Below are 15,167 nucleotides of genomic sequence, written 5' to 3' on the forward strand. Positions count from 1 at the left end.
GTTTAAGCCCCCCCCCCGCGCCGCGCTATTGGGCGCCGTCCCCCGCCCGCCCTCCCCTCCCCTCCGGGCTTCGGGCGCTGATTGGGTGGCGGGACGGGGGGTGGGAGGCCCCAGCGCTATTGGGTGGGAGAGGGGAGGGGATGCAGGGTGAAGGCAGGGCCGGTTTCTTGGCGGGGGGGCAAGGGGGTCCGCTTCCCCCTTAGGTGGCCAAATGGGTGGGGGAGGGGAGAGGGGAGGGGCGGGGCCAAGTGGGAACGGGAAAGGGAGGGGCCCCCCCAGGGACCACCCCCCCACCCCCCCCCCCCCGGGGGCCAGGCCCCCCCCCTGCAGGGAACCCCCCCCAGGGCCCCTCCACTGAGGTGCGGGGGGGGCCCCACACCCAAAAACCCGGCCCTGCCCGGGGTGACTCACCCCAGAGAACCAGATAAACGTGGCTGGGGGGGGGCCGGGGGCGTCACCCCCCAAAAAAATAAAACAAAACACACCAAAAAAAAAAGTCTGGGTGTTTTAGGGGCGACTGCAGTCAACCAGCTCATCCCGAAACCTCCTGCCTCCTCCTGTACCCAAAAAGTGTTTTTTTTCCCCTGTTTTTTGTGCCCAGGGTTGGCCAAGGTGGGGGGGGGGTTAATTAGCGGAGCCCTAACGAAGCGCAGCGGCTCGGAAATCCCTGGCCTTATCGCGGGGCAGCAGGCAGCCGGCGGGACGGGGCGCGACGGGGAGATTACGGGCCGCTGGCGGCGTCACCGTGCCCGGGGTGTCACCGTCCCTCGGGTGTCACCGTCCCTGGGGTGCCCCAAGTCCCAACGAGGCTGGGATTTAGGAAGGCGTCTCCGCTGTGACAGCCCAAAACATTGAGCAGGACCTTCAAAAGACCAAAAATAAAATCCACATTTTTTACAGCGAGGGCTCCAACCCCACAATTTTGATAGCAAAGACTCCAGTCCCTCAGTTTTTTAAAGCAAAGCCCCCAATCCCACAATGTTTTAAAGCAAAGTCTCCACCCCACAATTTTTTAAAGTCTCCAACCCCACATTTTTTTAAAGCAAAGTCTCCAACCCACAACAATTTTGATAGCAAAGGCTCCAATCCCACATTTTTTTTTTTAGCAAAGTCTCCAATCCCACATTTTTTTTTTAAAGCAAAGTCTCCAATCCCTCCACAATTTTGATAGTAAAGATCCCAATCCCACATTTTTTTCCAGCAAAGGCCCCAGTCCCGGGCTGGACGCACTCATCTACGTCTTAATTTATTCGATAACCTCGTGTGTTTGCTGGGAATTAGAGGGCTTTTAGGCATCAGGACCCTCCCCGCAGACGTCTTTGCGGTGTCCCCATAGGGTGCAGCAGCAAGGGGGCACCAGCCCCATTTCCCCCTTTTTTTTTTTTAGGGGAAAAAAGGCAAATATTTCCTGGGGCCTCCCGTTGCCCCACCCGCGGTTCCTCTCCGGGATGAGACGAGCCCGAGGTGGGGCCGGCGGCTCCTGGGGCTGTGCTGCCACCTCCTGGGGCTGTGCAACCTGCCTTCGGTCGGGACCCCCCCATTTCCCATCCCCACGTTGCCCATCCCTGAGTGGGGAACACTGAAGAGGGCGAGGGGCAAGCGACACATCTGTTCGCTCATGTCCCCCCATCCTGAGTGAACATGCAGAGAATCGGAAGGAAAATAAAAACCCATAGGCATTGATAAAGAGTTTAATAATAGAGGAATAGAAAATAATAAAAATAATACAAGAAATTCAAAAGACAATCAATAACATTTATTAATGTCAACAATTTTTCCCAGCCTAATGATCTCCTATCACCACCGTGATCACCCGTCCTAGCAATTTCCCATCCCATCATTTCACACTAATGAATTCCCATCACCGTCATGACTTCCCATCCCACTGATCATTTCCTATCCCAGCAACCTCCCATTGCTGATCCCAAGGCTCAGTTCCCAACTCCCATCCATCCATCCATCCATCCATCCATCCATCCACCCGCCCATCCACCCATTTTCTCCCGTCCGTGCTGGCCATGCCCACATCCATTCACGGACTGAGCATGGGCAGCGGGAGCGGGCTGCATCCCGCTCGGCATCCCACTGCCAGAACAACTGCAGGCAGAGGCGCTGCTGAGTGAACACCTACACGAGAGTAATTTCAGAAAGAAGGCAATAAAGCAGAGAAAGGACCGGAAAAGAAGAAATAAGTTTTCAATCCCTGCCATTTTGTGTCCCAACAAGCAGCAGTTCCCATGCCCAAACTTGCCCATCCCAGGTATTGCCCAGCCCAACAGCTTCCATCGCAACACTCCAACACTCATTCGTGACCCCCCCATTTCCCATCCCCCCCGCCGTTGCCCATCCCTGACAGTGAGAAACACTGCCTAGCTCCAGCACTAAAGAAGGGTAAGGGCAAGCGAGAGGGGCAAGGGCTGAAGAGCGCGGCTGAAGCTGGAGCAGGCGCCTGCAGAGGTCTCTGTGCCTGCGTGCTGAGCTCAGCACCACTGGGTGCTGCAGGGGCCGTCGAGGAGCGCAGGCTCACGGGTAGCCGTAATACTTGGCTATGGCCCTGTCTTTCTGCCGCTGCGCGAAGAATTGCACAGGGCCGATCTTCGTCTGCTGGGCCGCCCGCTGCCGCTCCTCCTGGGCCAGCTTCTTCAGGCGCTCCCGCTCAGGACGCTGCTGCGGCGTGATGGGCACCGACGCCTCCTGCTCCTCCAGCGGCGTGGGCGCCGCGTGGCTGCGCGCCAGGGCCCCACGCAGGGCACGTAGTCCACGCGGGGCCGTGCCGGGGCTGCAGCGTGCGTGGCTGTGTGGGCAGAGCCCCCCGCTGCGCTTGGCCCCCCGCGGCCGGCAGGCACGGCGCTCTGGGCGCCTGCTCTAGGGCAGCGTCCCCTGTTGACGCCGTGCTGCCTGGTGGTGCCGGCACCACCTTTTCTTTGCCGCCAGCTGGGGACTGGGGGGCAGCGGGCGCAGCGCTGGAGCCTGGCACTGTCGGCGGGGCCCTGGGCATGCTGCTGGGGCCGCCGGAGGTGGGCTGCGGCTGCGCACAGGGCAGCTGGCGCACTGGCCCCAGCGCCTTCGCCCTGGCCCCCAGCGGCTGCAAAGTCTCGCTGGGGGTCTTTGTCCCCAGGTGCTGGCGCTGCAGCATCTTGGCCCTGACGGCTTGGGGACAGAGCCTGTCCTGGGCCCGCACGGCACGGCACGGGCACCCCGCTCGGAGTCTCCGGCAGCAGCCGTGCTCTGCGGGGAGGCGGCGACGCTGCTCCTTGCCCCCCAGCAGCCCCCGGGCTTCGGGCTCTCTTGCTGCGCGCCCGGGAGTTGTCGGTCGCTGGCTGCTGCCTGCCGCTGCCCTCTTGCTGCTGCTGCCACGGCGTCCTGGGGCCTTGGACATGCCGGCGTCCCTGGCACGGCGTCCCTGGCAAGGCGTCTTGGGGCCTTCGACACCCTGGCCCAGCAGCATCTTCCTCTCTCTTGCCGGGGGGTTTCTCTGTTGCTGGCCTCTTGTGCTGGGAGCTCTCCGCTGTCCCGGGGGTGCTGGTGGGCGCGGGGCGCTTGGCCCCCCGCTTGGTGCCGGTGGACGCAGGGGCAGCCAGGGGGCTCTTGAGGGGACCCAGGGGGCATTTGGGCAGGGGTCCTCCTCTGGTCACTGAGGACCTTGGAGTTGGGGTGGTTCTTGAGGGAACTCTGGGGGGGTTTGGGCAGGGGTCTACTAAGGGAACTGAGGACTTGGGTGTCAGGGGACCTCTTGGGGGGACTCAGGGGTGGATTGGGTAGGGGTCTACTACGGGCACTGGGCAGGGGACTGGCTGCAGAGCTGAGGGGGGGGCTCGCTGCCGGCACAACAGGGGACTGCACCGACAGCCCGCCCCCAACCTTCTCGGGGTACACCCCAGGGGTTGAGGGTACCTCACCGAGGGCTCCTGTGGCTTCCAGTCCCTGCGTGCTCGGCTCCTCGATGTCCTCGGAGAGGTCGGGCAGCTGGGAGAGGAAGCGGCTGAGGGCAGGACTGCTGGGGACACCGGGGAAGGCGTCCTGGGGCTCCACGGCCTCGAGCCAGCTGAGCAGCTCCTCCATGCCGGGATGTCCAGGTCGGCCGGGAGCTGGTCCTGCGCGTGCTGCAGCTGCTGGCTGTCCCCTGCCAGCTCTGGAAAGGCCTCGGCGAAGGCATCAGGGCCCAGCTCGGGCAGCTGCGGGGGCTCCTCAGGCACCTCCGGGGCTGTCGCCGCTGAGGAAAAAGCAAGAAAATCCCCCAAGACGGGCGATGTCAGCTTTCCCATGGCTCATGGGTGTGGGGCGACAAGTGGCCGGCTGTGCCAGCGCCAAACTCACCATGGGGCGTCGCCGTCTGGGTGCTGCAGGTTGATGGAGCCAGGAAAGGCTCGGGGGGAGTGGGGTGAGGCAGCGGGGGCCCCTGGTCCTTGCTGAGCCCCACGGCGCGGTCGCAGGGCTCCGGCAGCTGCCCCTGGCTGCTGGTCACGGTGCGGGGCGTGGGGAGCGCCTGCCCCCGGAGCCGAGGCCCCGGGACGAGGGGTGGTGGGGGGGGCCGGGGTGGGCGGGGGCCTGCAACAGGCAGGTGCCTGCGGGGTGCAGGGGCTCCCCGTGGAGCACGGCCCTGGGCCCCAGCCCCAGCGCATGGTGGGGCACCACCGTCCCCGTCACCGTGGGCTGTCCCCACTGGCAGACAGGGGCACAGGGAGGAGCGGTGTGGGGGAGCTGCCCCACCAGCTGCAGGTTATGCCCCACGGCGGGGAGCTGCACCAGCTGCAGGTGGTGCCCCTCGGGTGGGAGGTGCCCCCCAGGCGGCAGCTGCACCCCCGGCTGGGAGCTGCAGCACCTGCCCCTGGACCCCCGGCACCACGTGCCAGACGGTGGCCTGGGGCAGCGCGTAGGGGAGGGTGGGTACCTGGGGGGGCTGCAAGGGCACCGCCATCGCTGCGGGGAAGGAGGGCAGCCAGCCAGGCAGCCACCGTTGGCGGCTCAGCTGGGACAACGAAGGGGGAGTTGGGCATCTGCGGCACCGGCGGCAGCCGTCTGGGGAATCTCTCTGTGAGGAAAAAGGGCGCTGGGCTGAGCTCTCGGGCGCTGGGCTCGCCGGCAGGGCCGCAGCCCCGGGAGGAGCGGGAGCCCGCTGCTGTACCTGCCATGGTCGCTGGAGAGTGGGGCGGTTCGTTGGGGAGCCCGGCCAACGGGGGTTCCATCCCAACGGCTGACCAGCCCCTCGCCGCCATCTTGGTGGTGATTGCAGTTTCTCTACCCCAGCGGGCTTCCCAGCGCAATCATTTTCCATCCCCGTGAGCCTTTCCCGTCCCAGTCATCATTTGCCAGGCCCAGGAGGGTTTCGCGCTCCAACACTTTCCCCTCCCAAGGATTTTCCATCCCAAGACTTTTCATCCTCCCGGTGATTTCCCATCCCGACGATTTCACGGCCCAACAGATTCCCATGCAAAATAGTTCCCATCAGCACGAAGCGTTTCTTAATCCAATGAGATCTCATCCCAAAGACTTCCCATCCCTTGGATTTCTTTTCCAAGTATTTCCTACCCCAATGAATCTTACCCACCCCATTCAAGATTTCCCATCCCAATAATTTCCCATCCCAAGAGAGATTTCCCTACCCCGATGCTTTTCCTTTCCAGTGATTTCCTCCCCAAGGAAAATTTCCCATCCCAATGCCTTTCCTCCCCAAGGAAGGTATCTCATCCCAATGCTTTGCCTTCCCACGGAAGCTTTCCCATCCCAAGGAAGATTTCCCATCTCTTTCATTTCCTAGCCCCATGGATTTCCAGCCCAAGGAAGTCTTCCCATCCCAGCAATCATTTCTCATCCCACTCATCATTTCCCATGCCCGTGATTTCCCGTTTTCACCATCCAAAGGACAGCTTAGCCAGCCCACAGCTAGAGAGAGATCCCAACAGGGATTTGTACGATTCTGTTAGATGCAAGGGCATGGACACTCGGCGTGCTAACGATTGCACTTTATTCCAGACCAACACAGGTCACCGGTACCAGCGATTCAAAGATCGATAGTCCAATTTCTTTAAGTGGTATATTCTTTATTGCAGCGCTGGATGCACGGGGGATCTCTCCGCCTGTCGTGCATACCTGAAGTGAAAAGCCATCCCAAATTTATACAGCAGAGTGATGAATATTTTATTAATGCCTATACATATTCATTATCTAACCCCACCTACTCTCCCTTCTCATGCTAATTAGTTTTTTTGTGTCCTGCGTCTGCGCAGATCCTCTCATCAATTCTGGGCAGTGGTCGTCGGGCTGTGGGTGGTGGTCTCAGAGAGGAAGGCCATAAGTCTTCCTCACAGCGTACTTTTCACCCTTGGTCAGGATTCTGCTGAGTTTGCTTTCTTCCTAAGCGCAAGGACTGGTTTTTGCTAATTATTTCTTTATCTTGTGTTCCAATGTCCAGTTTGAGATATATTGTCCTCCAATGTCCTGTTTGAAATATATTGTCCATACCTCTGTTTCCTGTCCTGTACATAATGGTCTGTTTTCATTTGATTCCTCCTCCTTTATCTCAACTTCTCTCATCACCAGGAATACTGTGACGAATGAGGTGAATGTGTAGATACCAAGCTCTGTAACAAGGCCATGGGGACGAGAAATGGCGATAAAGCGGAAATCATTTGCGCTAATAACTAATGCACTGGGTGACGCCACTCCAGCGCCGATGACGTCAGTGGCCGGCGGACCGCCGCGGTGCCTTCCGCCAGGGGGCGCGGTGCGGTGGCGGCCTCCTGGTGACGTCACGCCCGCGTGACGTCACGGCGGTGCCCAACGCTCCCCACCCCCCTCCCTCCCCCGTTCCCCCCCCCCCCCCCACACGATCCCCGCGGTCGGGCCGCGGCTGCTCCCCACCCCCCCCGGTCCCCCGGTGCCCAGCGCCGCCCGGAGCTCCCCAAAGCAGCTCCGGCACCGAGCGCCCCCGGTCCCCGCAGGCCGCACAGCCCCCCACAGCTCCCCCATAACCCCCCACAGCCCCCCCAGAGCGCCCCAGAGCCCCCCACAGCTCCCTCAGAGCCCCCCCACAGCCCCTTCACAGCTCCCCCACAGCCCCCCACAACCCCACCCACAGCCCCCTCACAGCAGCCCCCCCACAGCTCCCCACACTCCCCCACAGCCCCCCGAAAGCCCCCCCACAGCCCCCCCGGCCTGGCCCAGGGTCCCGGGCTCGCATCCTGCCCGCAGCACGGGTCCAGCACCAGGGGCGGGGGGCTGGAGTCGAGGTTCCCCCGCACGTTTTTTGCGGCTGTCGTCCCCCGGCCCCCCCCCCCCCCCCCGAGAAAAAAATAAATAAATAAATAATAAATAAATAAATAAATAAAAGCCCTTTGCGGGGGGTGCTGGAGCAAATGGGAGGGGGGGGCACCGGGCGCTGCCCGCCCACCCCCCCGCGAGGCCCCAGGCAGGGCTCCGGGGGCCGGGCTCAGCCGGGAGAAGCGGCTCGGCCCCGGCAGTCCCACCCCGCGGCGGGGCGGGGGCCGTGCCGAGCCCTGCCCCGGCCGTGCCGAGCCGTGCCGAGCCGTGCCCCGCCGCCGCCCGGGCTCCCCCGGGACTGCCGGTGAGTGCCGGGCCCCCTGCGGTTCCCCCCCCCCGCCCCGGTTCCCCCGGGCGGCTCCGCGGGCCTGGGGCAGCCCCGGGCCGGGCCGAAGCGCCGGGGCCGGGCCTGCGGGGACAGCCCCGGAGGGCGCGGGCCGGGGGTGGGGGGGGGCCCGGTCACGGGAAGGGGGCGCGGGGCCGGTGCCCCCCGTGTGGCTTCCGAGCCCCGCTGCGCCCTGTGGCGGCTGCGGCCCTCCCCGCTGGGCGCTGCGGAGGGGTTTGGGGCGCTGCCGCTCGCTGGGGTCCCCGGGCAGCCCTGGGGGTCCCCGGGTATCCCTGGGGGGCAGCACAGGGCTAGGGGGGAGCAGGCTGGCTGGTCTGGCCCCGGGAGAAGCCGGAGGTGCCCCCCAGCGAAGGGACGAGCCCGCTGGGTGCCCTGGGGTTTTCCACCGCAGGTCCTGGGTGCGGGGCTGGCAGCGTCCCTGTGCTCCGAGGCTGGGGTAAAAGGCTTGGGGTCACATCCTGCGGAGCTGTGGGTGCTCAGCGCACGGTCAGGGAAACACGGCCGGGTGTTGGAATCGGCCAGAACACGCCCAAGTTTCGGCTGTTCTCTGAGAAACGATGTTCGCGTTGGATTCTGCTTTTAAAGGGCATCGGCGCAGACTGAGAAATTCCGTGCTTCTCCGATAAAGCCTGCCGTGAAAAAAGCTCGGCTGTGGCAGAGCTTGGAATAAGGGAGGGGATGCGTTCTGCCACCTGGCCACTGTGCCTTGAGCCCGTTCCAAGGCAGGGCACCAGGCGTGGTGTGTCAGCAAGCCCAGCCCTTCGGTGCGGTTTGGAGCAAACGCGATCGGGACGGGGTTAGCCGGGGCACCTTGGTGCCTTGCTAGCTGGCTGTATGCGTGCGTAATTGAATTCTTCAGCACACAGAGTTAAGCGTTCCTCCGGCCCTGAAGCTGTTTTTTGCCGTTTGAGCTGTGGGCCAGGGGTTGTGGTAAGCGGCAGAGCAGTGGCAAATCCGACCGAGCAGTTCCTTCCTTCCCTGCACTAGCAAAGGGAGCGCGCAGGGGAGCTTTATCCTTCCGGTGCCCTGGCTTGAGCTGCTGATGGGGACGCTGCTGCCTGTGGAAGGTGTTCAGGGGCAGGGACCATTGCCAAAAAAGTGCTGAGCTCTTGCGCCTGTAAGCTCAGTGCCTTTTTCCTTATGGCACCACAGACACAAACATGCTGGAACAAAAAAGCGTTTCCAGCTTGCACAGCAGGGTTAGCACCGCTGCCTTTTGCAGGGCTCTGCTCTTTTTATTCCCAGGGATGTTTAATGTGGATGAAGAAATCGGAATCTTTAACACAGTCACTCTTCAGTGTGACATTGCTGTTTTATTGCTGCTGTGGTTTCCTATCGCAGGGCCGTTTGCCCTGAATCCAGCGTATGTATCATTTCCTTCAGTTTGGCTTTCCTTCTGCCATCGTATTTCACTCAAAACTTTTCTGCCTCTCTTCCTCTTTTCCTTGTTTATTGACATTTCTTTTGCCATCAAATCTACTTGTTAAACCAGCTCGTTCTGCTTCTGTGTACAAACCAACTGAACGGTAAAAGTGTTGGAAAAGCTTCTGTGAAATTCTAAGCCATTATTTAGGTTCTGGGTAAAGCAAATGAAAAAAAGAAATAGAAAGCTGCCTTTAGCTTTCCGTAAGAGATTTTCCTGCGGTCTAGGTCATAATGTGTCCGCTGCTATCTCCCGGCCCCTCTCCGCTCTCCGCCGGGCAGCACCGAGGCGTACCCGTGCTCGGCCTCGGCGGGGCCACCCCGGCAAGGAGCCGCCGCTAACACCGGAGCCTCCTCCCGGGACCCACCGGCACCGCCGGAGGAAGCCGCCGGGGCAGAGCCGTTCCCGAGCTCCCGCCGCTCCAGGAACTCGGCGGCCGCCAGCAGCAGCTGGATGCGGCCCCCGGGGTCGCCGCCGCCGCCGCCTCCTCCTCCTCCCCCCCCCGCTGCCGCCTCCGCCGCCGCCGCCATCGCAAGCTGGGACCCCCCCATGACCCCCCCACGGAGCAGGGCCCCCCCAAAATCCCCCCCCCAGGGCCAAAGCCCCCCCCCCAGGCAGGGAACCCCCCCAGGACCGCCCCCAGGATCCCCCCCCAGGCAGGGGTACCCCCAAGACCTCCCCCCCCCAGAAGCTGGGACCCCCCCCAAAATCCAAACCTCAGGGCCAGGGCCTATCCCACAGGCCCGAAACCCCCCAGCCCCCCCCCCCAAAAAAAATCAGGACCCCTCCCAGACAGGGGAACCCCAAAATCCCCCCCCAGAAGGAGGGACCCCCCAAAAAATCCCCCCCAGGTGCCCCCAAGGAAGCACCCCCCACAACCCAAACACCCAAGAGACCCCCCCAAAAGCTGGGGACACCCCAAAACAGAACCCCCCCAAAAGGGCCCCCTGCCCCCCAAAAGGGCCCCCTGCCCCCCAAAAAAGGCCCCCCCCTTTAAGACAAGGCCCCACTGAGGTGCGGGGGGGGCCCACACCCCAAAACCCGGCCCTGCCCCGGGGTGACTCACCCCAGAGAACCAGATAAACGTGGCTGGGGGGGGCCGGGGGCGTCACCCCCCAAAAAAATAAAACAAAACACACCAAAAAAAAAGTCTGGGTGTTTTAGGGGCGACTGCAGTCAACCAGCTCATCCCGAAACCTCCTGCCTCCTCCTGTACCCAAAAAGTGTTTTTTTTTCCCCTGTTTTTTGTGCCCAGGGTTGGCCAAGGTGGGGGGTGGTTAATTAGCGGAGCCCTAACGAAGCGCAGCGGCTCGGAAATCCCTGGCCTTATCGCGGGGCAGCAGGCAGCCGGCGGGACGGGGCGCGACGGGGAGATTACGGGCCGCTGGCGGCGTCACCGTGCCCGGGGTGTCACCGTCCCTCGGGTGTCACCGTCCCTGGGGTGCCCCAAGTCCCAACGAGGCTGGGATTTAGGAAGGCGTCTCCGCTGTGACAGCCCAAAACATTGAGCAGGACCTTCAAAAGACCAAAAATAAAATCCACATTTTTTACAGCGAGGGCTCCAACCCCACAATTTTGATAGCAAAGACTCCAGTCCCTCAGTTTTTTAAAGCAAAGCCCCAATCCCACAATGTTTTAAAGCAAAGTCTCCAACCCCACAATTTTTAAAGGCTCCAACCCCACATTTTTAAAGCAAAGGCTCCAATCCCAATTTTGATAGCAAAGGCTCCAACCAATTTTTAAAGCCAAGTCTCCAATCCCACAATTTTGATAGTAAAGATCCCAATCCCACATTTTTTTCCAGCAAAGGCCCCAGTCCCGGGCTGGACGCACTCATCTACGTCTTAATTTATTCGATAACCTCGTGTGTTTGCTGGGAATTAGAGGGCTTTTAGGCATCAGGACCCTCCCCGCAGACGTCTTTGCGGTGTCCCCATAGGGTGCAGCAGCAAGGGGGCACCAGCCCCATTTCCCCCTTTTTTTTTTTAGGGGGAAAAAAGGCAAATATTTCCTGGGGCCTCCGTTGCCCCACCCGCGGTTCCTCTCCGGGATGAGACGAGCCCGAGGTGGGGCCGGCGGCTCCTGGGGCTGTGCTGCCACCTCCTGGGGCTGTGCAACCTGCCTTCGGTCGGGACCCCCCCATTTCCCATCCCCACGTTGCCCATCCCTGAGTGGGGAACACTGAAGAGGGCGAGGGGCAAGCGACACATCTGTTCGCTCATGTCCCCCCATCCTGAGTGAACATGCAGAGAATCGGAAGGAAAATAAAAACCCATAGGCATTGATAAAGAGTTTAATAATAGAGGAATAGAAAATAATAAAAATAATACAAGAAATTCAAAAGACAATCAATAACATTTATTAATGTCAACAATTTTTCCCAGCCTAATGATCTCCTATCACCACCGTGATCACCCGTCCTAGCAATTTCCCATCCCATCATTTCACACTAATGAATTCCCATCGCCGTCATGACTTCCCATCCCACTGATCATTTCCTATCCCAGCAACCTCCCATTGCTGATCCCAAGGCTCAGTTCCCAACTCCCATCCATCCATCCATCCATCCATCCATCCATCCACCCGCCCATCCACCCATTTTCTCCCGTCCGTGCTGGCCATGCCCACATCCATTCACGGACTGAGCATGGGCAGCGGGAGCGGGCTGCATCCCGCTCGGCATCCCACTGCCAGAACAACTGCAGGCAGAGGCGCTGCTGAGTGAACACCTACACGAGAGTAATTTCAGAAAGAAGGCAATAAAGCAGAGAAAGGACCGGAAAAGAAGAAATAAGTTTTCAATCCCTGCCATTTTGTGTCCCAACAAGCAGTTCCCATGCCCAAACTTGCCCATCCCAGGTATTGCCCAGCCCAACAGCTTCCATCGCAACACTCCCAACACTCATTCGTGACCCCCCCATTTCCCATCCCCCCCGCCGTTGCCCATCCCTGACAGTGAGAAACACTGCCTAGCTCCAGCACTAAAGAAGGGTAAGGGCAAGCGAGAGGGGCAAGGGCTGAAGAGCGCGGCTGAAGCTGGAGCAGGCGCCTGCAGAGGTCTCTGTGCCTGCGTGCTGAGCTCAGCACCACTGGGTGCTGCAGGGGCCGTCGAGGAGCGCAGGCTCACGGGTAGCCGTAATACTTGGCTATGGCCCTGTCTTTCTGCCGCTGCGCGAAGAATTGCACAGGGCCGATCTTCGTCTGCTGGGCCGCCCGCTGCCGCTCCTCCTGGGCCAGCTTCTTCAGGCGCTCCCGCTCAGGACGCTGCTGCGGCGTGATGGGCACCGACGCCTCCTGCTCCTCCAGCGGCGTGGGCGCCGCGTGGCTGCGCGCCCAGGGCCCCACGCAGGGCACGTAGTCCACGCGGGGCCGTGCCGGGGGCTGCAGCGTGCGTGGCTGTGTGGGCAGAGCCCCCCGCTGCGCTTGGCCCCCCGCGGCCGGCAGGCACGGCGCTCTGGGCGCCTGCTCTAGGGCAGCGTCCCCTGTTGACGCCGTGCTGCCTGGTGGTGCCGGCACCACCTTTTCTTTGCCGCCAGCTGGGGACTGGGGGGCAGCGGGCGCAGCGCTGGAGCCTGGCACTGTCGGCGGGGCCCTGGGCATGCTGCTGGGGCCGCCGGAGGTGGGCTGCGGCTGCGCACAGGGCAGCTGGCGCACTGGCCCCAGCGCCTTCGCCCTGGCCCCCAGCGGCTGCAAAGTCTCGCTGGGGGTCTTTGTCCCCAGGTGCTGGCGCTGCAGCATCTTGGCCCTGACGGCTTGGGGACAGAGCCTGTCCTGGGGCCGCACGGCACGGGGCTCCCCGCTCGGAGTCTCCGGCAGCAGCCGTGCTCTGCGGGGAGGCGGCGACGCTGCTCCTTGCCCCCCAGCAGCCCCCGGGCTTCGGGCTCTCTTGCTGCGCGCCCGGGAGTTGTCGGTCGCTGGCTGCTGCCTGCCGCTGCCCTCTTGCCTGCTGCTGCCACGGCGTCCTGGGGCCTTGGACATGCCGGCGTCCCTGGCACGGCGTCCCTGGCAAGGCGTCTTGGGGCCTTCGACACCCTGGCCCAGCAGCATCTTCCTCTCCTTGCCGGGGGGTTTCTCTGTTGCTGGCCTCTTGTGCTGGGAGCTCTCCGCTGTCCCGGGGGTGCTGGTGGGCGCGGGGCGCTTGGCCCCCCGCTTGGTGCCGGTGGACGCAGGGGCAGCCAGGGGGCTCTTGAGGGGACCCAGGGGGCATTTGGGCAGGGGTCTCCTCTGGTCACTGAGGACCTTGGAGTTGGGGTGGTTCTTGAGGGAACTCTGGGGGGGTTTGGGCAGGGGTCTACTAAGGGAACTGAGGACTTGGGTGTCAGGGGACCTCTTGGGGGGACTCAGGGGTGGATTGGGTAGGGGTCTACTACGGGCACTGGGCAGGGGACGGGCTGCAGAGCTGAGGGGGGGGCTCGCTGCCGGCACAACAGGGGACTGCACCGACAGCCCGCCCCCAACCTTCTCGGGGTACACCCCAGGGGTTGAGGGTACCTCACCGAGGGCTCCTGTGGCTTCCAGTCCCTGCGTGCTCGGCTCCTCGATGTCCTCGGAGAGGTCGGGCAGCTGGGAGAGGAAGCGGCTGAGGGCAGGACTGCTGGGGACACCGGGGAAGGCGTCCTGGGGCTCCACGGCCTCGAGCCAGCTGAGCAGCTCCTCCATGCCGGGGATGTCCAGGTCGGCCAGGAGCTGGTCCTGCGCGTGCTGCAGCTGCTGGCTGTCCCCTGCCAGCTCTGGAAAGGCCTCGGCGAAGGCATCAGGGCCCAGCTCGGGCAGCTGCGGGGGCTCCTCAGGCACCTCCGGGGCTGTCGCCGCTGAGGACGACGCAAGAAAATCCCCCAAGACGGGCGATGTCAGCTTTCCCATGGCTCATGGGTGTGGGGCGACAAGTGGCCGGCTGTGCCAGCGCCAAACTCACCATGGGGCGTCGCCGTCTGGGTGCTGCAGGTTGATGGAGCCAGGAAAGGCTCGGGGGGAGTGGGGTGAGGCAGCGGGGGCCCCTGGTCCTTGCTGAGCCCCACGGCGCGGTCGCAGGGCTCCGGCAGCTGCCCCTGGCTGCTGGTCACGGTGCGGGGCGTGGGGAGCGCCTGCCCCCGGAGCCGAGGCCCCGGGACGAGGGGTGGCGGGGGGCCGGGGTGGGCGGGGGCCTGCAACAGGCAGGTGCCTGCGGGGTGCAGGGGCTCCCCGTGGAGCACGGCCCTGGGCCCCAGCCCCAGCGCATGGTGGGGCACCAGTGTCCCCGTCACCGTGGGCTGTCCCCACTGGCAGACAGGGGCACAGGGAGGAGCGGTGTGGGGGAGCTGCACCAGCTGCAGGTTATGCCCCACGGCGGGGAGCTGCACCAGCTGCAGGTGGTGCCCCTCGGGTGGGAGGTGCCCCCCAGGCGGCAGCTGCACCACGGCTGGGAGCTGCAGCACCTGCCCCTGGACCCCCGGCACCACGTGCCAGACGGTGGCCTGGGGCAGCGCGTAGGGGAGGGTGGGTACCTGGGGGGGCTGCAAGGGCACCGCCATCGCTGCGGGGAAGGAGGGCAGCAGCCAGGCAGCCACCGTTGGCGGCTCAGCTGGGACAACGAAGGGGGAGTTGGGCATCTGCGGCACCGGCGGCAGCCGTCTGGGGAATCTCTCTGTGAGGAAAAAGGGCGCTGGGCTGAGCTCTCGGGCGCTGGGCTCGCCGGCAGGGCCGCAGCCCCGGGAGGAGCGGGAGCCCGCTGCTGTACCTGCCATGGTCGCTGGAGAGTGGGGCGGTTCGTTGGGGAGCCCGGCCAACGGGGGTTCCATCCCAACGGCTGACCAGCCCCTCGCCGCCATCTTGGTGGTGATTGCAGTTTCTCTACCCCAGCGGGCTTCCCAGCGCAATCATTTTCCATCCCCGTGAGCCTTTCCCGTCCCAGTCATCATTTGCCAGGCCCAGGAGGGTTTCGCGCTCCAACACTTTCCCCTCCCAAGGATTTTCCATCCCAAGACTTTTCATCCTCCCGGTGATTTCCCATCCCGACGATTTCACGGCCCAACAGATTCCCATGCAAAATAGTTCCCATCAGCACGAAGCGTTTCTTAATCCAATGAGATCTCATCCCAAAGACTTCCCATCCCTTGGATTTCTTTTCCAAGTATTTCCTACCCCAATGAATCTTACCCA

General features: G+C 62.9%; 2 protein-coding genes across 2 annotated transcripts in view; one reads left to right on the plus strand and one right to left on the minus strand.

The window, feature by feature from the left end:
- The first annotated feature begins 7,446 nt into the window (after window positions 1–7,446).
- The window catches only part of ANXA4 (annexin A4), a 76,965-nt gene continuing 69,244 nt past the window's right edge, over window positions 7,447–15,167 (plus strand). Inside the window, exon 1 of the mRNA XM_050715810.1 lies at window positions 7,447–7,564. The gene's annotated coding sequence lies outside the window, so the exon portion shown is untranslated. The remainder of the gene's footprint in view (window positions 7,565–15,167) is intronic.
- LOC126913584 (proline-rich protein 36-like) lies at window positions 12,153–14,752 on the minus strand. Its single transcript, XM_050715719.1, has 3 exons — window positions 13,945–14,752; window positions 13,659–13,840; window positions 12,153–13,592 (listed from the first exon to the last, which is right to left on the minus strand). Exons 1-3 carry the CDS (start codon window positions 14,750–14,752, stop codon window positions 12,153–12,155), a joined length of 2,430 nt encoding a protein of 809 aa, XP_050571676.1.

The sequence above is a fragment of the Cygnus atratus genome, chromosome 27 (genome assembly GCF_013377495.2).
Source record: "Cygnus atratus isolate AKBS03 ecotype Queensland, Australia chromosome 27, CAtr_DNAZoo_HiC_assembly, whole genome shotgun sequence".
Lineage (NCBI taxonomy): Eukaryota > Metazoa > Chordata > Aves > Anseriformes > Anatidae > Cygnus > Cygnus atratus.

Excerpts from the sequence above, each read along its gene's own strand:
- LOC126913584 (XM_050715719.1), bottom strand. The coding sequence starts at position 14,752 with ATGGCAGGTACAGCAGCGGGCTCCCGCTCCTCCCGGGGCTGCGGCCCT. Across the intron at positions 13,841-13,944 it reads CCAGACGGCGACGCCCCATG|CGGCGACAGCCCCGGAGGTG; the intron begins GTGAGTTTGGCG and ends CGTCGTCCTCAG. Across the intron at positions 13,593-13,658 it reads TGCTCAGCTGGCTCGAGGCC|CTGCCCGACCTCTCCGAGGA; the intron begins GTGGAGCCCCAG and ends TTCCTCTCCCAG.